This window comes from Macrotis lagotis, chromosome X (genome assembly GCF_037893015.1).
Source record: "Macrotis lagotis isolate mMagLag1 chromosome X, bilby.v1.9.chrom.fasta, whole genome shotgun sequence".
In the NCBI taxonomy this organism is placed as follows: Eukaryota; Metazoa; Chordata; class Mammalia; order Peramelemorphia; family Peramelidae; genus Macrotis; species Macrotis lagotis.
In genome coordinates, this window is record NC_133666.1 from 344,455,069 (window position 1) to 344,478,410 (window position 23,342).

The 23,342-nt window shown below is 32.1% G+C and overlaps 1 protein-coding gene across 3 annotated transcripts in view; it reads right to left on the bottom strand.

Moving 5' to 3' along the window:
* Positions 1–23,342, bottom strand: part of SEMA5A (semaphorin 5A) — a 712,145-nt gene that overhangs the window by 176,477 nt on the left and 512,326 nt on the right. For all 3 annotated transcript variants that reach the window (XM_074208091.1, XM_074208090.1, XM_074208089.1), the window contains 2 exons: positions 13,422–13,539; positions 357–538 (listed from right to left, as the gene is read on the bottom strand). In XM_074208091.1, the coding sequence (XP_074064192.1) occupies positions 357–538; positions 13,422–13,539 (300 nt within the window). The remainder of the gene's footprint in view (positions 1–356; positions 539–13,421; positions 13,540–23,342) is intronic.

Here is a 23,342-nt window from a genome sequence, read left to right on the forward strand (position 1 = left end):
TATTCATTTTTATTGTTGCTCTATATTTTCTTTTGTAACATGGCTAATATAGAAAGACTGCACTTGTATAATCTATATCTAATTTCTTGCCTTGTCAAGTTAGGGTAGATAATTTGAAGCTCAAAATTTTTAAAATGAAACTTCAATTTTCTTAAACTTAATATGGTAAAAAATAAAAATAAAACATTTTGTTGACATAATGCAATGTTTAAATACTTTAAAAAATTAATATAGAACATGTAATCATCTATAAATTTCTTACTACCTTTAGGAGCAAAGTATAAGAAGATAAAACTATTATTAATTCAAAATTCATAGTCTAATGATGCCACACTTCATATTTTCATGCAACATACCTGGAACAATTAGCAATTTCCATACTTGGGCCTTCACATTGCCAGCCTCCACACTGAGGAGAAGGGTTATCACAGGAACGAGTTCGACAGAGGCAAGAACCAACCATATTGCCATCTGAATGAGTACAGGGTGTCCATGGTGACCATGCTCCATAATTTCCATCCACTGTTAAATTCCTTGTCTAGAAATAAAAATCAAATAAATACACAATGAAAACATCTTCTTTTGATAGGAAAATGAAAAAAGCATCATGTGAAATGATCAGACTTGATTAAAAATGAAAAGAGCAGATTCAAAAGAGTCATGAAAGATAAAATGATAAGATTTGGCCCTATACCAACCAAGTCGATCTTACATATCTATTGTTGAAGACTATGATGCACTAGAATTTAGAAAGTCAATAAGAAAGGTGGGTAGTAATAACTTCTTGACATAGATAACTACTAGATAAAGAAATTCTTACTTTTAAGGCAATTTGACCCATTCCCTGTGAATTATGATCTTAGAGAAGTAAAAAGTTAAAGACTTGCTTAGTCATATGGGCAGTAAGTATTAGAGGTAAAATATGAATACTGGTTGTCATAAATTCAAGATCCTCTCTAGGTACAATATGTTGTGCTGCCTTTGTCTTCTGAAAGTCATTTTCATATTCAGTCTCTTCACTTCTTAGGTGAATGTTGGCATTGAAATGGGGAATCTTGGACTATGAGAAGGTTAATTTCACTCAAGTAGAATGAATCTACTATAAGTCCTGATGCAAGTCATATGCCATCCACTCCACCAAAAGTTCCATTTCTTTAACTAGTAATTACACTTTGTAAGATTCATCTTTCATGTACTATACTACCCCAAGGAAGAGACAAGCTGATGTTCTTTTAAATATAGCTGAAAGAGCTGCAATCCATCATTTCAGAATACTGCTGACATGTGTTTATTGGAAATAACACATCATTCTTTGTGCAGGAAAGTAGAGCTGAACTGGGCTTTTGCTCTGCTGTTTTTCCCAATACAACAGGAAACAGTGATTTCCCATTTAATGTCAAGAGTGTTGATTCTCTCTGACATGGCTGGTGGTAGACCAGAGATAACTCGTCCCTAGTCCAATTAGTGTCAGAGCTATGATTGCATCTCTTCTCCATTATTTTCAGCATTCAAACATGCTTGATTCCACTGAGGCTGCTGAAAATTTTGAGCACCAAAAGTGCAACTTTCTCTTTTTTAAAGAAACAATAGCAAGGTAGATAGACAGGTAATGCAACTCCTCCACCTCCTCAGGCAATTCATAATGTTTCATCTGATCCAAGCAAGGGGGCAAGAGGACAGAAAAACACAGATAGACCTATACCATGGAAAAAATGGCATGTAAATGTCTCAAATTCAAAAGCTCCTTGTCACCTTTCTCTGGCTAAACCACAAATGTAAATGAATCATCCTATGATATACTCAGGCTCTTCACAAGACATAGCAAAATAATATCTTTTTATAATTAGGGCTCAAACTAAAAAGGCATACAATCCATAGACTTTACCTCTGATGACCTTCTGTTGTTCCTTACAGAAGCTGGTATAATGTAATTGGGGACTTCTAATATTTAAATCAATTCAATTTCATAGCTCTCACATTTCTACTTGTTTATCAAATTATTTTTACTGAATATGAGGGACGAAATTATTTACAGTTGTGTTAGCTTTACTTTAACTGAATATAGTACATTTCTGAATCATGTTCATTCACAATACAAAACAAAAATCCCTTCTGCCATATAAATATCATTATGATCATTTTCAGAGTAAAACAAACTTGAATCAAGTGTTCTTTGAGTCAGTGCTAAGTAAAAATAGTTATCAGGCAGATTATTTGATATTATATTTATAAAATATAGAATTGGTTATAGTTAGGCAGTATCCTATTGGTTAGATTTATACTAATTACTATCTATTATTAAGGACTTTTCCCTTCAGATAATGGCAACATTGCTCTGAGGAAGCTATGTATTCTTTTACTAACATCCAATTCTTTATTTTCCTATTCCATTTTTAAAAAAATAATTTTCTTTCTTTCTTCCTTTTTGAGGAAATAACTGACTTTGGGTCCTGTGCTCTATCCACTGTACCACCTAGTTGCCCCAGCCTGCCAAAAACATCTATGAAAAAATAAAGGTCCAGAACTCTAACCTAGATGGTTCCTAAGGTCTAATATCCTATGACTAATGTACACTGAAAAAAAAAAAAAATCAAGTTCTGCAACGCTTAGTGTATGATATGCTATAATGTCTTTTTTTTCCTATGGTGAAATAATTTGCCTACATATGTTTGACTACATGGGAAAATTCATTGTACCTGATGGGATTATGGCAAGATTATTGTGATTCTCTACTTAGTCAAATGGATTAATGCAGATAAGATACAAGTTTATTTCAACATACCATCCAATTACAGTATTCATGAAAAAGGCACAAAATCTGTCATCATAAAAACATTGGGGAATAGAAAAATGGATGTTATAGCAATGTTGGCAATGGGAGCAGATGTTAGGAATTTGCCAATGAATGTGACAGTGAAGGGTAAAACAATGCTGAAACAACAGCTGCCTATTGGAATAATTGTTAGATGTCAAAACCAAGGATTTATGTCTGCATGTTTTAGTGAAAGATTGACTAAATGCCATTTGGAATCAGAGACCAGGTGTTCTGTATAAAAGAAGGTTGCTTGTCTTGTATACAGAAAGAAGGCATCTGACACTAGAAGTGAAGAATACCATCAGGGAAATGATTTTGTACAGAGGCAAGAAAACTGGAGGTCCTAGACACAAGGGGGTCAAGTCTCTTACTCCAGGAACAGTCAGAGATCTTAAAACTCAAAATATGTCTTGGCAGGAAAATATGTTCAATTTCCTATTGGGTCCTTTTAAGCCTTTGAGAACATTGTTGAAAGAAATTAAAAAGATTTTAAAGATGCTTGAAATCTTATGGAAAAGTAAAGATTGTCTCTATTTAAAGATAAAATCTACCTATGTGATTAGTGAATTTTGAAGGTAGATCTATTGAGGGAAGTTGGGATTGTGTTTGTGTAGATTAGAAGAACACATTCTGAATGTGATTGTGATCAGTTTAGTTTATTGACTTGGGATCAAGTTATTATGACAAATCAAAAAATCTTCCCTCCCACTGGTCCAGAAGACTCAAATTTAAGCTCAAAAGATGAAGAAATCCTTGGAAGAAGTGAATCTTATAAATTAAACTTGGAAAAAAGGGAGTAGACCAATTCCATTCCATTATATTCAATAAACATTTTTGAAGTTTCCTCTATTATGTCAGAAGTGAATTTTAAATGGGAGGCATGTAAGAATAAAAATGAGGACCTTCCATTTCTTCAACCATTTGTCACCAGAGGTATGGTAGTCTATTTAATCTTCTTTATGGGTTCATTGTCTTCTCATGAATTCTACAGAAAGAGTTATACATCATGGGTATTTATCATGGAAAATGTAAAATATTTTATCTAACCATTTTATCACTAGGTTTGTACCTAGTAAAGGATTTTGTCTCTTTCATTGACTTGTAGGAATTCAATAAAGTAATTGTCATTATTCGCTTCTTTTTACTTAAGATGACCTCAGAAGGGTACATGAATGTTGTATTTAAAGTAATCTGAATTTACAAGGGCTATATAATTTTTCAGAATTAGAGTTGAAATAAATAGAAAGTTTTTATATTTGATTTAGAAAACATAAATGCCAGGTTCTATCTTTTGGGTGGCAAAAGCACAAAAACTTAGCTCTTAATTAGCAATATTCCTATCAACTTTTTTGACTAATTGGTCACTATTTATTTTGGTGACATTTTTACATTTTCTTGCAACAAGAAAAATATATCTCCCACAGAAAGCAAGGGTTAACCCAGTTGTAGATAAAATTGCAATTTGTATCATATGTTAGGAAAATATATCTTTTCATTGGTCAAAGAGGGCATTTTTAGAATTTATTTTAGAAAGACTAACTACAAATGTATTCCAGTGGCATCTCAGGTTTTCTGATAGTCATTGTATCATTTTCTCAGAAATAGCTTATACTGTGCTGTGTCAAAGTCCCTTATTCAGTTTTTCAGACAAAAATAAAGTGACATGCTTGATACCTGTATTCTGAATTTTCCCCTAGATAATTTGAAGCATATAGTGAAGCTCAATATTATATCCAATTGCATGATTTATAATGAAAATATTAAGAGTATCATGGTGTGGGCGGCTAGGTAGCGCAGTGGATAGAGCACCAGCCCTGGAGTCAGGAGTACCTGAGTTCAAATCCGGACTCAGACACTTAATAATTACATAGCTGTGTGGTCTTGGGAAAGCCACTTAACCCCATTTGCCTTGCAAAAAAAAAAACTTAAAAAAAAAGAGTATCACAATGGATGCTTTACCCTGCCATAAGGAATTAGAGAAAACTGAAAGAAAGACACAGATACTTGCACAAGCATTTTGTGTAGCTTTGCTAAAGGGACTATGGAACTCCATGGTTCTAATATAAAAGGGAATCATAATTATTCTAATGAATCTAATATAAAAGTGAATCTCAAAGAAGAGAATAGATTCCTTTGTCACATTATGTCCTATTGGTAAGGAATTTAGAGTATTCTGAACAAAATATTTAATCTACTGTCAACAGTATCAGTCTTATTGAATAGAATCAAATTCCCTTTTGTGTGAAGGTCTCTTCTAATTAGCAATGAGTCTAAAAACCCTAATAAAATCCTAGGAGGTTCTAAAAAAATCCTTTTTGATTTCCATGAGGACTTGGCTCTGAGAAGTGATCAGTGCTGTGAAATATTTATAACTGTATTTATGCTACCCAAAACTTTTATGTCTACAGGTTGTTTCCCCTCATGAGCCTGTCTCTGAAGGGGGCCTTTTGACTTTTACATGCCAAGGAACTTATAAAGAAGATCACTGTATAAAAAAATGAAAATTGATAATTGATAATATAATAAAGTATAAAAGGAATAGACTTCAAGCATCAATAGGAAAAAAGTTATACCTAATGGTATATTGAGTGGGATAGGGTGTAGATTTTTGCTTTTTTAGTATGAGGAGCTCTCTGGTATGTAAACTCTAATGATATTGATAAAAAAAACTTCCCCATAACTTATATTCTTATAGTATTGCCTGATAGATTAAATGGTTTATGTGTCTTGTTTTTCTATATATCTGTTATCTCTCTGTCATAAATGTATGGATATTTGTATATATCTATGTTTTGTATATAGATACTTTTAAATTACCTTTATTTCATATTGATATAGGAGCTCTTGGAGTATAAGAACAAAATTTAATTTGTTCATGTTTATATATATCTCATTTTTAATTTATTGTTTCTTAATCTGGATAACTGGGATTAGATCCTATTTAGGAAAAAGATTTAAATATGTGTTTGTGTGGGGGGGGTGATGTCTTTTGAAGCTAGTTTTTATACATATTTTAAATTATCTTTAAGGTAGTAATAAAATGTAAAGAATTGAATAGAATTGACTGTATCTTTGTCAATTTTGGAAATTCAAGAGTGAAAATGTTTTATCATAAGGTCCTTCTGGTATGACTTTGTATTTGAGTCGAGAAAGAACTCTATCATTGTTATTCTTTGTTCAGGAGCAACTAATGCATAAGTAAAACATTACTTTGAAAGGAAAAAAGATTTTAGAAATATATCACTAATAATTTCAATATGAACATGCCTTTGAAAACTTAATCTATTTTAAAAACTAATTCAGGCAATCAAATATGGCATTGATACTTTGTTTACATCTGAAATATAGTCTAAATATGAATGTGTATTTGAAGGACTATAGAAAATTCGGCAGTAGAAACTGAATTGCTTATCATAGTTCTCTCATTCTTCAAATACAGCAGAAATGAGGTGTACCTTGTTCTAAATTGGATGTATGCTCTAAAGTTAGAGATGTTTGGTCATTTTAAATATAATTTCCACTCTTGTAGCTGACAGCTCTAATTTGATAGACATATGACATAAACTGGACAGAGCTTTATTTTACTTTGTATAATAAATATTTCTGTCTCAAGGAATTTCAAGTTTCTTCCAAAACTCAGTTCAAGTACCATCTCTTACAAGCCAGATTTTCTATTCCCAATTAGTTACCACCATATGCCCAAATAACCTTATACTGATTTTATACCTATATTGTAATTACTTTTAAGTAAACAATTTTTTTTTCTCAACAGAATGGAATCTTTTTGAGAGGAATCTCATTTTTGTCTCTATATCTACTGTACCCACACACAGAATGGGCTTTATGAATTCTTGTTTATTGATTAAATAAATATAAAGTTAGCTTTCAGCGAATATCTGATAAAGGAATCATGCCACCCATTGTCTCTATTATAATATTAGTACTATTGTAATAGTACAGGTCCTGTTGTTTCCATCACATGCCAACAACCATTGAAGATGAAAACATCTTGGCATCATATAATATTCTACCCTGCTGTACAATATGAGTCAAGATCCTTTACAATACTAGTTTTAGTTTCATTTGGGAAATGAGTCACCCCAAGGTGACTTCTAATCCTAAAATCCTATGCTTCTAATTTGGTATAGTATCTAATTAATATACTCCTAAATAGATATTATCAAAAATGCAAATATTTTTATTATTTCATTAGTCATTTGGATAAAATAAATCTCTCTGTGATATAGTGCATCAGACTATGAATACATATATACAGATTATATATACCAATGTTCTTAATAGTTTTGTTAAGCAACATTAAAGGTTATGGCAGCATGTACGTCATGTACTAGATATATAGTATATGAGTAGTACTAGAGATATAGCAATTTAGATCAGGTGCAAGCTGCTTAAAGTACTTTCAAAGGACCTCAATATTGTCAATTATAATTTTACAAGTAAAAAAATAATACCACTTATAGCTAAGTGAGAGCTCATCCTGTAACCTGGACAACAAGAATCCATAAATACTGATCATTTAGTAATGGATAAATCATCTTAAATCCAAAGTCATTTGCACATGTTTATTTTTTTAGTTATTTCTTTTTTAAATTCAATTTTCCTTTTTTTCCAAATTCTTTCCTTCCCTTTCTTCCTCTTCCTACTGAGAAGACACAAAAATATAACATTGCAAATTTTATAGTGATGCAAAACAAATTCACCTATCAACCATATTCCCCTGCCCAAAAATGCAAGAAAAAGAAATAAATAGAAGAAATATATTTCAAACTACCCTCAGTCTATTCATTCTCTATTTAAAGGTCAATAGAAGATTTCATCATATGTCATCAAATGCTCAGTCACTGTGTTCTTCAGAGTTATTAAATCTTTCAAGTTGATTTTCTTTACAATATTGCTGTTGCTGTATATGTATGTGTGTACTCTTGTATATATACATATATTTATGTTTTTTCTCCTAGTTCTGCTCACATAATTCATTGTTTCTGCTCACATAACTCATCAGTTTCTGCAAGTTTTCCTAGAAGCTAGGTGGCATTGTACATAGAATACCAAACCTGGAGTCCGGAAGACTGGAGTTCAAATTTAATCTCAGATACTTAATGACCCGGGCAGTCATTTAGCATTTGTCTGCTTCAGTACTACCTATCTCCCAGAGTTGTTTTGAGGATTGAATGAGATAATAATGTTAATAGGCAGAGTATAGTTTTTGAAATATAGTAAGCACTAGATATGTTAGCTATTAGTTGTTTTTATTCTCATTTTTCTGTAATCATTTCATCATTTTTTTATGCTGCAATAGAAATTCATCACATTCAAACAGTATAATTAATTGTATGCTTAATGTTTATATGAAGAGAAATATCCATTCAATATACATATAATGCATAGCATTTGTTTCTTTATCTTCCCATTTCATAGGATGTATTAGTAGTAGCTGTATAGTAGATAGGTATCATATTAGTTCCTATTGAAGAGAGAGAGAGAACATGGCTGAAGTTCAGACAGCTCCCTATTGATGAGCTCCCATTTTTCAATTCTTTATAATCACAAAAACAAGTCATTTTCTTTGATGTATTTCTTTGAAATATAGCCCTTGTAGTGGTAACACTAGACGAAAGGATTTAGTAAGTTTAATAGCATTTTCAGGCATAGTTTGGAATCATTAGCAATGTTTCTGATGGCTCATACAGAATCACTGATTAATAACTAGAGATCTTAGGACTTATTTAATCAAACCCCTTGATTTTATAGATGAGGAAACAGACTTAAGGGAAATGAGACAACTTTGCCAATGTCATAAAATTCTCAATGTAAAAAAATAAAAAAAGTCAGGATTTAAACCACAGTCTTCTAAAGACAAATCCTGTGCTCTTTCCCACCGTATAAACACTGACTCTATTTCCACAAGAGGCATTTCATGAGTCCTATAAAATTCCTCACCTAATGCACTGTTTATACATTTTATTTCATGAAAAATCTTGAGAAATGGTTTTGTTAATTGAAACTTTTCTCATTTTCTCAAGAAAATGGATGAAAATAATAAACACAGTTGTCATTTAGATTTGTTTTAGAAGGCTTTTTTTAATATCAGTAGCAGTATTCACCCTTCAGCATTAATAGTAATATCCCTCAGCTGCTACATCTCTTTGTGTCAGGAAGGATTTTTAAAGGGTATAATTAAAAAAAAATATCAGGTTGCAAAGTAATTCAGTATGTTCCATCTACTGTGGGTTAGTCTACACACGCCAGAAAGATATGTGTGTGTTCCTTCATTGTGTTTAGCTCAAGGTTGGTGATTTACATAATTTATTTTGGATTGCTTGCTTCTAAGTCAAGTACAATATCCATATTCCTGACTTATCAGAAGCATAGCATGATATATGTTCAATTAAATTGAATGAGAAGGTAACAGCGGATTAGCACAAATCCATCACCTCTACCGAAAAAATAACTCAAGTTTAGCATGTTCTACAGAAAGTTGAATCAGTAGTATCATTTCAATATGCAAAGGTCAGTATGGTATGCTGTTTTTTTCATTCAGGAAAAACTAAAGATACAGCTCCTAAGATACCAGTGGCTCCCATTGCCCTTTGATATGGCTGAAGGCATATTAAAGTGCAACCTCTTCCTAATAGGAACCAACTAGGTAGCTAACTACTTTCCAACTACTGCAAAAACAGCATATGTAGTAGCAATATTAAGAAATAAGTGACATACATTGTACATGTGGACAAGTATTAAATTTATATTTCTAATATTTCATTCTAAAACATTTGAAGGACAATTTTAGTTACCCTCTTTCTGTAAATAAACATACATCTTGACTTCCTATGAAAAACCACCACTCTGCAACTTTTCCCAAATAAGAAGTGGATGATGAAGTAATGATGTTTCATGACTTTAAAGTAACAAATCTGATTTACAAGCCATGAAGCAAAGTCTATCTTGTTGTGACTATCAAGTTACACCTTTTGCATTCTAATTTAAGTTCTTTCTCTTTCACCAAAGTTTTATCTCTATGTACTTCACACATCTGGAATATGCATGTAAATATCCTTTATTTCTGTGACTTACATGATGTCATTGTTTCTTTTCTTAAAGAGAAAGCCTATGACTTCTCTTGGCATAAGAAATCTGGCAGAAACTGAAGTGAATGGGGCTTGTGATGGTGACTGAGGGAAGAGGCTGGGTGAGTTGCATTTCAGTTCTATATATTTTGATAGGAGAAATTCTAATAATTCTCTGTTCTACAGATTTTTATTAAGAGGAGGAATGGGAGACTATTATAAGGCCTAGTGAGGAGACATGCCCCTTTAGGAGGTAACATACTTATAACTAATGTTAGGGAGGAAGCATAATAGAAGGGAAAGAACCATGAATTAGGAGTCAAGATATTGGAGTTCTAGATTCAGCTCTATCATGCATTAGTTGTGAAAACTCAAGCAAATGCTTAACTTCTCTAGGACTAAGATGACTCATTTCCTAAATTAAGAATCCTGACCTGACCCTCTTTTCAGCATTCTATGCATGTTAAATGTTCTTGTTTGCACTTCTGTATCAGGGGATTCATCTGAAGCCATAAGAAATTTTATCACTTGATTTATTTAAAATTTACAAAGGTTCATATAGCATAAGTAATTTGAAAAAGCAAAAACAAACTGATCTTTATTTTGTGGATAAACTCAAATCCCCATTAGCACTCAGATTAGGATGGTTAATAAGATGGCTAGAAACACATTCTAAATCAGATACCATTAACCACCTTTGTTCTTACTCTTTAGTTTTGAATATTTTTGGAGGAAATAAATAAATCACTGTGACTTGTGTTCACAATAAATTCATACATTCCATTCCCTCCTAAACTGCTTAATGTTTATCTCTTATTGTCTCTCATCCTCATTTCCAGTCATCTCCAGTCTTTTAAAATCATCCTTCTCTACCTAATTTCCTTATCCATCCAGTCCCCTACTCTAGCACTTATCCAATTTCTCTGTGCTGGAATCAACCCTTTCTAAATTGGTTTCTATCACACTACTTTTCAAATTGATCTCTCATCTCCTCTTATTTCTGTCTTATTACCAAAATCAGTTTTCTATATATCTTGATTTTTTTGGTGACCTCTGACATTGTAGATAGCACCTTTATTAATAATGTCTTTTCCCTTGACTCCCATTATACTAAAGGGAATTACAACTTTTCTTACTAGTTCTTAAATTCTTTCTTCTCTGTTTCTCTTCACATCATTTAAATAGAAATGTTCTCTGGGGTGGTCCCATAGGAACCTTTCTTTTTTATTTCTTCCCATCCTATCTCCTTTAGTGATATAATTTATATATATGTATATATATATATATGTATATATATATGTGAGCACTTACATATTAGTATATGATTATATTTTCTATCCCCAAGCTCTCCTCAGAGTTTCCACTCCACATTTCCTATTTCTATAAACCTATGTAGTTTTCCAGCTGGATCTTAAACTCATTAGATCTAAAACTGAACACATCATCTCCTTTTAAATCTGCCTTCCTAAAAACTTACTTCTCTTCTTTCTAGTAATGATACCAGTACATTCTCACTCTCTAAGGATTGTAGCCTTGGAGGTATTTTTTTAAATAATTTCCTCCCTCTCATCCCTCATGGCTAATTAATTGTTATAATGTTATGTCTACCTTGGTCATATAATTCACATCCTTGTTCTATGCCCCTTACCCCTATGCTAGTTAAGATTTTTATCACTTCTTGTTTAGGCTGGTGTAATAGTTTCCAAGCTAGAATTTCTGAATCTAATAATAAATGTAGTTTTCTAATGCATTCTCCAATTGCTGGTTGAATAATCTTCCTATTGTTATATCACCACTTTACTCAAAAACCTTAAACTATCAGCTAATGTTTTAGAATTCAAGATCTTTCATATCTTGGATACAATAGACCTTCTTCAGAACTGGAACTGGTGGGTGAAAGTAGACTTTGGCTTGATATAAAAAAAAATACTTTCTTCTAACAATTAGAAATTCTAAAAATATAACAGGATGGCGCAAGAGTCAATTGATTCTCACTTCCTAGAGATTTTAAAAACAAAGGATGTAGGACCCTGTTAGAGTCATGAAAGGGATTATTATTTAGTTAAGGGTTAGGTTTGATGGGGTCTAAAGTTACTTCTAATTCTGACTTGCTGTATGTCATGAATTTTGCATTCTATATCTATTAGCTTAATCTCTTTTTTCACGTTTTCTGCCCTCTGTGATCCTCATTCCTTGACTCATAGCTATGCTCCCATTTCCAACTTTTGATGTTAATTCCTTCCCATATCATCCCTCCTAAGATATTATCTATACTCTCCAGAAAAAAAGGAATTTCTTTCTCCTCATATTTATCATTACAACCTAAATAAATCTCAACTATGTTTTTAGTCTCTCCTATCTATGGGATATTATAGATAGCTCCAGTATAAATAAAGAAGGGATAGATTCAATAACTCATAGATACTTTACCATATTTATGATTCTGAGTATCATTATCAACAACATGAGCTAACACTTATCATCTATTTTACACTTCTCAAAATTCACTTAATTCTAAGCTTAAACCTATACTCCCAAGAAACATAATTAATATAATTTTCTTCTTTTTTTATAGTTTATTAAGGAGCATACAGAAAACATTGAAGATAAGAAACATAATTGCACCCTTGGGAAAATGGGACAAGGGGCTTATTTTCTTTGTCACTATTGCCTAATTGCAGAAAATGTACACCATTAATTCCAGAGAAGTTCTGGAGTAGAAACACCAATCTCCCTCTTTCATTCTACAACAGCAAGTTCAAAAAAATTGATCAGCAAGATATAACAGGACAGTGCTTCTGCATTATCAGTAGTTGCTGCTACTGAAGATTCACTCACAACCAAAGACCTTGGCAGAGACAGAAATAAATAGATATGATTATCAATAGAAATAACATTAAAATGCTACTTCAAGGGCAATAGGTAGTACAGTGGATAGAGCACCAGTCCTGGAGTCAGGTGTATGTGAGTTCAAATTTGGCCTCAGACACTTAATAATAATTACCTTGCTGTGTGGCCTTGGGAAAGCCACTTAACCCCATTGCATTGAAAAAAAACCTAAAAAAATAAAAAAATGCTACTTCATGATTTCATTTGTTGTTGTATGCTAAGTACGAGTCTTTCCATTTTGAGAACAGGGATGTTTTATTTTTATATTTTTAACCATAGTGCTTAGCAAAGTACTAAATGATTTTGAATTAATTCTTTCATTCAACACCCTGCCCTCTTTTCCCAACAATCTTGTGTCTTATCATTTACCAAACTAGAACTGTTTGATTTTCTTTAAAGTCACATCTCTAGATGAAGATAAGCAAAAAAAAGTGTGAGCAATAGTGTTCATAGAGCATGAAGTGAAGCTAAAGATTCTATAACTTTACTTAATAGAATTCGGGTCTGCAAGGAAAGGTCTAAGACAAATAAATTTTGGTACAAATTTAGTTTTTTTGAGCTTAGGAAACAGTGAGATCTGTAGACATTTAAATAGTTCTAAAAATGCCAGTGATTATCTTCATACTTACTGGACATGTTGAAATACTCTGCTCCCACTGGCTCATGCTCAAGCTCTCTTCCAAAGTTGTGCATTTCTTCATCACCACATCCCAGCCACAATAGGGATCCTGAGCTCCGATACAAGAACTACAAATACAAACCCCAAAAGTCAACATAAGGTTAGTTTGACCTTTTCTGTGAAATGCTAACACCATTTTTGGTCTTATTTGTCATAAATATGAAGGGTTATTTAAACACAAATGTGTTGTAAAAATAAAAATCAATTGAACATTTATTGTGCATATTAGAGATGAATGATGGAAGGATAACTAAGTTTAAGAGGAAAATCTAGCAGAAAAAATCATTACATTTATGAACATTTGAAGTATATTACTATGTGAAAAACATTGAGAAGACTGAATAAACCCTAAAAATTCATAATTTATGCATTTTTTATTTTATGAAACAAGTTCTTCACAATTATTTTGTGGGATAGGAAACAAAAAGTATTTCAATTTTCATGTTATCGATGAGGCTACTGAAGATTTAGCTTCTCATTCAATTTAATTGAACATATATCATGATATATTGCTAATAAGTCAGGAACATGAATAATGTACTTGACAGAGAATTTAGAAACACAAAACAAAATATGTCAATGTCACATTAATAGTGTTTCAGGCAGAACTTATCTGGGTCTAAGTTTTATGATATTTAAACCATACCACCAAATTGTCTGGATGTTTTAGTTCAGACTGAAATCACAGCTACACTCAATATTTTGAAATTAACAAGAAGGAAATCCTACTTTTTTTTAGGTTTTTGTAAGGCAAATGGGGTTAAGTGGCTTGCACAAGGCCACACAGCTGGGTAATTATTAAGTGTCTGAGACTGGATTTGAACCCAGGGCTGGTGCTTTATCCACTGTACCACCTAGCTGCCCCCCAAAGCCTATTTTTTTGAATTACAGATAATTGGAGAATATTTGTGAGCTATCACATAATCACAACTTATATATATATATGTACATATACATATAAATATATTTGCAGCATATTTCTATTTATTGAAATAAATAATGTGTATTTTTAAAAAGTAAGAGCCATTTCAACTTGTTATGTCTTTGATTACTCATCTATAAAATAAATGCATATTGGAAACAAAGTAAAAACTGACAGATTGCTTTCAGTGGGGAGGTAGGGGAGGGAAGTAAGATTGGGGGAAAATTGTAAAACTCAAAATATTTTTAATAAAAATTAAAAAAAGAAAAGAAAAAGTAAGAAAATAAATGCATGAATAGATGATCACTTCAGGAATTTTCTGAAAAATTTATAGATTCTTAAAATGTATTTTTAAATGCAGTATAATAATGCCTTTCATATATTATATAGGTTCTAAAATATTCAAATTGCTTTCCTTAAGCTATAAAATCATTTAAGATGACTATGATATAAGTTTGAATAATTCCTTTAATTTGTTTCGATGAAAGATTTCACATGCAAAATAGATATTTTGCATAAAGGTTCCTTAAACTTTTACTAAATGAGAGAAAGAAGAACAATTACAGACAGACAACAGACAAGGATTTTTATATCTATAAAAAGAAGCACTCACAAAGGCAGTCAGTATACCCTTCCTTCAAACTATCACCACCAGGAAAGAATTTTAAATTTTGTACTCTTGCACATATCCAGGCTACAATTTTTCACAGTATAAAGAAAACAAATAATCCACTTTATAGAGAACCTATCCAAAGACTCCCTAGTTCAACCAGACTCCTTTATTATGCAAGTCAATTTTATGAACAGGGATCATATAGCTCTCTCCCACAAATCAGGTGAAATAACACTGTAGAACTCAATATATAACCAGTCCCTCTTGGTATATGGCAGATAGCCCACAAAAATAACTTGTTGATTTGGTGCAAAAGACAAGGTTTTGTACTAGAAGTGCTTTCTCTGGTTCCTTTCCATGTTACCATTATGCTTTACCTTTAAATAACTGTTCTTTTCTTAGTCAATGCTTCCTACAAAGATTTGATTTGATTAGGCACATCTTTGCATTAACCCTTCTTTACCTCCATAGGAAAATTACATTTGACTTAAAGTGATACAATGGGCTAGCTAGTCAATGTCTGAAGTCAGGAAGATTCATCTTCCTGAGTACAAATCTGATCTCAGACACTAACTACCTGACCTTGGACAAATCCCTTAATTCTATTTGCCTTAGTTTGCTTATCTGTAAAAAGAACTGGGAGAAGGAAATGGCAAACTACTCTAGTATCTTGGCCAGGAAAATTGTAAATGGGATCACAAAGTGGAAGACAATGACTGAAAGTATTAAACAGTTATTTAAAATGTTACTTCCAAAGTAAAGCAAAGTATCTATACATTATTAATTTAATGACTGTCTATACCCTATAAGAGGGTTCTTCTCATAGAAACACAATAACACTATTATTTAAAGAACTATGAAAATTAAATCAATTTTTATTCACTGTTTTAAGATAGGTAGCTACTACCAAGAATAAAACCCCCTCAGCAAAAAGAAAACAAAATTTTCAAATTCACTTCATGTTCTGCCATATTCTAAACCACATTCCTCTATAGTTTGAACTGCTTTCAATAGCACTGGAAGAGTGTTTTAGAGATAAATGTGGATTTATTTTTAAGTACTTTTAATGTATGATTGCCTGTAATAACATTGCTTTCTTCCCATAATGACAATTATTCTTCGGAATGTTTTTATTTTTTCATTAAAGAAAAAATAAACTTTTTCTTTCAGCCAGTTACATATGCGTTTATGTGTGTATAAAGTATATGTTCATGTATATTATATATATATATATATATATATATATATATATATATACCATTTGGGTATTATATAGCACCAATTATGTATCTGAAAATAATGAAAATGCTTTTTGTGGTACTGAAGTAATTTTAATATATATTGTACATGATAAAGTACCTGGCTATTGTCATCCTCTTCTAAATTATTTTTGGAAGCCAGGACATTTTTATAATGAACTATGGAAAATCCTGTCATGGAATTCATAGATATAAGCTCTGTTCCACTTTCATATACATACATCTATCTATCTATCTATCTATTTATTTATTTATTTAAAATGACTTTTTTAGAGGGAATTCTGAGGATTTTATATATGTTGGAAAACAATAAACATATATAAGTAGAGAGAAAATTTTTGGATTGAGTTTTAAAGTAGGAAATTTGTTGATATATATGTATAGATTTTATTTAGATATTTTACATTATAAAATTCTGCTTTTTGAATTTTGTACTCTTGTGAACTTAACATAAATTATTTGTGTGAAGCAATTGAACAGATGTAACAAAGATATATACTTTCGCTCAGATTTTCACACTATTGTTGCAAATCTGAAAATAATTCCAGATACATTTTCCATCCATGCCTGGAGTTGGCACTATCAGCAGAATTCCTAGTAGGAGTATCTACATTTAAGGTCACAGATCTATTAGTATATTGGGGATATTAGGACACAAATTCATCCCTATTGATCCCAAGGAATACTGGTTCAGCAGCTGACTTTAATTTGATTTGTTTTTATCATGATCAGAAATTTGTCACAATCAGAAATTGTGAGTGTTGAACATATTAGCACAATTGTTAAACAATTTTAACATTATTTTTAAAATATCTGTTTAATGATATGTTTTTAATGACATTATAATCTCATCTCTTTCACTACTATAATAGTATGAAATAGTTTAAAAAGTAAAGTCCATTGTATTCAGTCAGTCAACAAACATTTAAGAGCACTGGTCCTAAGTATGAAGGATCCTGCTCCTACCCTCCAAAAAAAGGGAGGTAAAAATTAGTCCACATCCTCAAAAAATTCACCAAAAAAAATCACCTAGAGAGTCAAAGATATGTAAGCATGGAAGGCACTAGCATAGCAGGCTGAGGTTGGGGATTAGGTAGAAAGGGTCCCGGACTAAAAACGGCTTCCTGAATAAGCTAAGATCTTAGCAGTCTTGAAGGAAGTCAGAGACTCAAAGAGATAAAGATGTAAAGGGAGATGATTTGAGGACCTTTAAATGACAAAGAGACAACTTTATATTCAGTCTGGGAATTTATAAGGAGTCCTGAAAATTTATTGAGAAAGGGTTTGCCAAGGACAGAACTCTACTTGCATATAAAAGATGCTCCAAAAAATGTTTGGTGAATGAATTAATGAATGAATTGTTGATACAAAATTGCTATTTTCAGATTCTTTTAATATAAGGTAAGAAGAAAATGCATAAAACAAAGTAACCTACAAAAGGATCCACACAAGCTGGCAGATTAAAAGTTAGCAGAATGGAATGCTTTCCTGCTGGTCAGCTCTTTCAGTACCTTCATTAAATAATCAAGATACTCATGAAATAGTCTGAATCATTTGATTTAAAGAAGATTCAGAATAAATACAGCATTTTCTTCCTACATATCAATTCCATTGCTGATTTTATTCAGAAAATATGCTGTGGAAACCAAATGGTGTATGTGTCATATGGAGTTATGTTGGCCGACTGACTATACCCAGCCTATATATTACAATGAATTTAAGTTTTTTGGGAAAAAAAAAAGAAGTCATATGCATTCAAGTTATAGCAGCATAATGTTGAGTTTACATTTGTTTTTATTTATTTGCTTAATAAATGCCATTTTAGGAGCATGCCCATGTAAGTCAAATGCTTTCAGAAAAAAAAAATATTCATGGAGACCTGGTGCAAGAATGAAGATCATTTGGGAAGAAAGAAGGAGAGAACAAAGAAAGGGATGGAGAAAGAGAGAGAAAAAAGGGAGATAGGAAGGGGGGGAGTATGTAAGTTAGGAAGAAAGGGGAAAGAAGGAAAGGAGTAAATATTGAATTACTTCGTGAGAAAGAAAAAACATAGAAAAGAATTAGTTTCTGAAATTTGAATATTCTGTGTTCTTTAACTCTTTCCACCATAATATTAAGGTTTTCTCACATGTGAAATGTGCCTCAAAAAGTAGAGGTGCATAATGGTGATAATGTGATCTAGGATTTTGAGATGCTTGCATATATTTATTACATATCAATATGTAATGATTTGGAAATAGAGAAAAATATTTTTTAATGTGAAAAGCCTATGAACAAGATTTGATATATGAGTGGAATGACATTTTCTAAAAACATGATTAGAATATTTGTTTACTTTTAAGTGAGTTTTGTTATTTTGTTTGCATCTTGAAAAAGTAATAAATTTAAAAACTGTCTTAAAATATATACAGAAAAATATTTCAAATTAATCTGAAAATAGATAATTTTAAATAAATGCATAAAGAAGTATATATGTATTGACACATCCTGGAATGGAAGTAACCCTAGATTTACCTAAAATATGCCAACAGAGCCTAACCTCTTAACTGGAAAGACCTTTAAAATATCTCTAGTAAAGGACTCTGTCTCTTATCAGAGGACTGGCAGAGTTAATTTGGATATTATTCTACACTAACATACTGCCTACAAGATGTTAATTTTTTTTTAAATCAGAGTAAAATCTGTTAAATTAGAATAGTTTGTAATCCATGTAGGTAGATGGAGTACCAACTGCAATGAAACCACAGCTCTTTGACATGACAAAAATTCATGGCTTTATACTTTGAATATTTTTTTGTAGAAAGTTGATCCTTGATTGGAAAATACAAAGTGATACCCAGGACTAGGATACATGATAAGCATTATGACATGTTAATGCATCATGACTTTGGGTGCTTCAGCCCTTATTCCAGACTAGTTACCTGGGCTAATGATTTAAAGACTCTATCAACATGCTCTAAGAAGATTTCCTTGGCAGTTATTGCTTTATTCTATGACAGAGTTTAATCTACTTGCATATCATGACAATTTAACCTTTACCTTTGGGCATCTCAGAATCATATTTTTAAGTGCATTCAAAATTTAATTTAAAAAACTAAAAAAGGAAACCTGTTACATTGAAAAATAGTTATCAAGATTTGAAAACATCAGTCTCAAGGCCAGATAAAAAGCCACTGATCTAGGATTTTTCCTTTTCTATTTCCTAAAAACCAATCATCATCTCTCTTACTCAAATCAGCATATGTTACTTAGATACTAAGATCTTTTTTCAAGTGTGTAAATTACTTAATTTACTTCTCATTATTCTCGGTCTTTTTTATGAGATTTGCAGTATTAAAAAATAATATATATTCCTAGATCTAAAGTGACTCTATCCTATAATACAACTCTCTATTTTTTACCAGTAAAAATTAAGATTTATATAAATTATGTGGCATCTCCAAAATCACATTGCTCTTTAACAGTAGAGCCAAAATTCAAACCTAGGTCAGTTATATTCCCAACTTTCACTACAAAGAAGCTAGCCTAAAATTTGCTCACTTTATGAACCAATCCCCTTTGTACTCTGCCCTCCTCCACCTCCTTTGAAATGCCTTGTTTAATTCTGGGTACCAGAATTTAAGACATATCAATAAACTATGAATATTTAGAAAAGACAATCAGAATGGAGAAGGACTTTGAGTCTATGTCACAAGAAAATCATCTCACAGAATTTGAAATATTTATGGAGAATGAAAGACTAGGTAAGGTGGGCTTAAGTGTAAAAAATATTCTGTGGGAAAAGGAAGAACTGAAATTTACAAAAAGATACAATTAGGCTTGAGTTTAGGGGAAATTTTTCTATCAATTAGAACTGAGGAAAGAAAAGTTACACCCTATTTGGAGGTCTTCAAATAGACAGATGACCTTATTAGAAATGTTATAATGGAAACTGATCTAGGTTAGGCATTAGGAAAAAATCTCTAATGTTAATATTAATTCTGTAAAGTATCATGTGACATAATTCATGATGTTACTGATTCTTATAGAATTGTACTATTATGAATGCATTAGTTTCCCTTTGGTCATGTGACATAATTCATGATGTTACTGATTCTTATAGAATTGTACTATTATGAATGCATTAGTTTCCCTTTGGTCAAATCCATAACTTTAAAGTTCTGATTATAAAAATTAGGGGACAAAAATGATCATGAATTCACTCTTAGGGCTCAAATCTTTGGTCTTTTCCATCTTGTTGACAGCAGCAACCTTGCTCTCCACTCCAAGCTTTCACTCTTATCTTGCTTCCTTTCCAGTTTTTTTTTTCCTCTCAGTGCTCTCTTCCCCCATTCACATTAAAATGTAGGCCCTTTGAGGACAGATGTTTTCTTGGTTGGTTGTAATGCCATTCCTAGTTCTTAGTACAGTGGTTGGCAAGTCATAAACACTTAATAAATACCTTATTTATCAAACAAATTCACTATGTATTTACCTATATATGAAATAGAAATACCAGCATAACTTAAGTGATTTTGACAAATCTAGAACAGACTTTGTTAGCTTCAGATAGCTTACTTTATCTCTTTGCACAGAGGAAGAGGTTAATCAACTTAAATAATTGAAAAAATGGGAACCACTTTCCCCCTCTACATTTTTCCATTGGTAGGAAGCATATGTAAGAGGATAAAACTCAACTGTCAGGATGGCACTTTCCAAGGGTGAGCCAGGAGAGTAAAACATGTTTTGGAGTTCAGAGTGCTCATCCACATGAGGTAAATTCCCTCTTCCCAGTCACTATGTTATAGATCTGATCTTGACTTATTGGAGTTATAGTGACTTCATCTTTCCTGAGCAAAGTAATGCTTATCATGCATTGTGAGAGTAAATACCCAGGATAATCATTCAAGCTTGATGTGTGGATGGCCATGGCACAGTTGTGGAATTTTTTTCCCCATCATACAATAAGAAAATAAATGAGATATACTGAGCAGTTTTTAAACAAGGGTAATAACAATGCTGAAAATGCTGACTTCTCTATTTATAAATCCACAGTCTCAAGACAATTCTGCTCCTGGCTACCACAAACATTTCATAAATACTTAATTCTAAAAGTGTTTATTAATCTCTTACTTTGGGCAAGTCTTAACCTCAGTTTGTCTGTTTCCTTTTCTGCAAAATGGGGATAATAATTGTATCATTCTCACAGAAATGTTTTTGCAGATTAAATGAGATCAATGTAAAGAGCTTATTGTAGTGCCTATCTAAAGGACTATCTAAAAGTTAGTTATTATTCTTACAGATATAAGCCACTGCTCTACACACTGGACACACAGGAATAAGATCCCTTCCTCTGTATAATAGACATGCTCAAATCACACCTGTAATATTTATTAAAGGAGACATGTCTTGGGAGGGATATTAAGGGACAATTTCCAGGAAAGAAAAACTGGGATGCTAGAAGGCTGTGAGACCATTTCAGCAAAGTATTTGATTTTGAAAGAAAATATTTGGTTATTGGGGGGTGGGGGTGGGAGGAGGGGAGTGGATACTACAATGTTCAATGTTTCAAAGGTTGGGATATGAAAAAGGGTCTCAATTTCTTTTATTTGGTCCCAGAGGAAAGAAGCAAAAATAATGAATAAAAATTCAAAGAATACATTTTTGACTGCATATAACAAAGATTTCTTAAGTAATTAGTGTATGAATGAGCTAACCTAGACAGCTGTATCTTCAAGGAGAGTCAGGATGGCTATTTACTTTCCTAAAAAGAATTCCTGTTCAGTTATTGACTGAACTAAATGACCTCCTGGAAGTCAATGATCCCTCCATCTTCCTAAATTCTATTTCCAGAGCTGTAGTGAATAGCTATATAGAAGATAGAGTCATTCAGAGTAAAGAAAGTAGATAGTTTACAAAACTAAAATGGAGTTTGGGTTTTAAATGATTAACCTCATAAGGGCTAATATGTGGAATCAACACTATAGAGCCCTGAAATATAATCAAATATAAGTCAGGAGTCTAGGGGTTTTTTGCATTTAATTTTCAGAAGATACCAAAAATGTCATAATATTGAGCTAAGATATTAAAAAAAAGAATTCTTAAGCTTGAACAGTAAATGTCACAAAATTGACGCAATTGCTACTATCACTAATTCTAATTTATCACATACAAAACAAATTAGCATTGATGACTACACCACAGACATGTTTCATACAATATTAGAAAAGTCACTTTATTTTTCTGGTCTTCAGTTTATCTAGCTATAAAATTAAGGAAGCTAGCATTCAAGTAAATCACTTTCCCATTTCAGGCTGCTCAGACCTTACTCTCAATGTTCCCACTAAAGTTTCTTCTTTTCTCCTGTCTAGTTGCTGATTCTCATCCTCTCAAACTGAACCTAAATCCCATATACTATGATCCATATTTCCACTACTACAGTACTAATGATGGTGGGTGGATCAATCTATTTCAGATTCCCTGCATTTCAGAGCCAACATTCCAATGTATTTTAAGCACTCTTGGGCCTTCCCAATTACTTTGCTGAAGAACCCATAAAACTTTCATGTCTTTCCATCCACCATGCAAGTAGATCTTTCTATGTATTTTGTCTTCCCCATTAGAGTAGGAATTCCTTAAGAGAAGAGATTCTCCCCCTTTTTTCATCATGCTTAACACAATTCTTGGAAGATAATAATCATTAAAAATGCTTTTTCATTCATTTAATGAGGTTGGACTAGGAGGTACACAGTTATTTTGCAACTCTAATACTTAAGTGTTTCCTGGAAAGAACTCTGGATTTGCCAATTCAAATTGGCAAATCAAATTGCCAAAAGAAAAGTTAAAAAAAATAATCTTGTAAATTTCAGACTATTTTTTCCTAGTATCCATAATTTGTGTTATTTCTGTTATTGCCAGAAAAAGGCTAGATAAAATGAAATAAACACAAGTTACACAGTAGCCCGGAATCTACAAAATAACTAATGAGGTTGTTCTAACAAATAGGATCCAGCTTGAAAAGTCCACCCTCCAGGTGTTTATCAACTGGTCAGTGAAAGAGCAGTGACACTAGTTGAGAATATTGCAACTGGATTATTA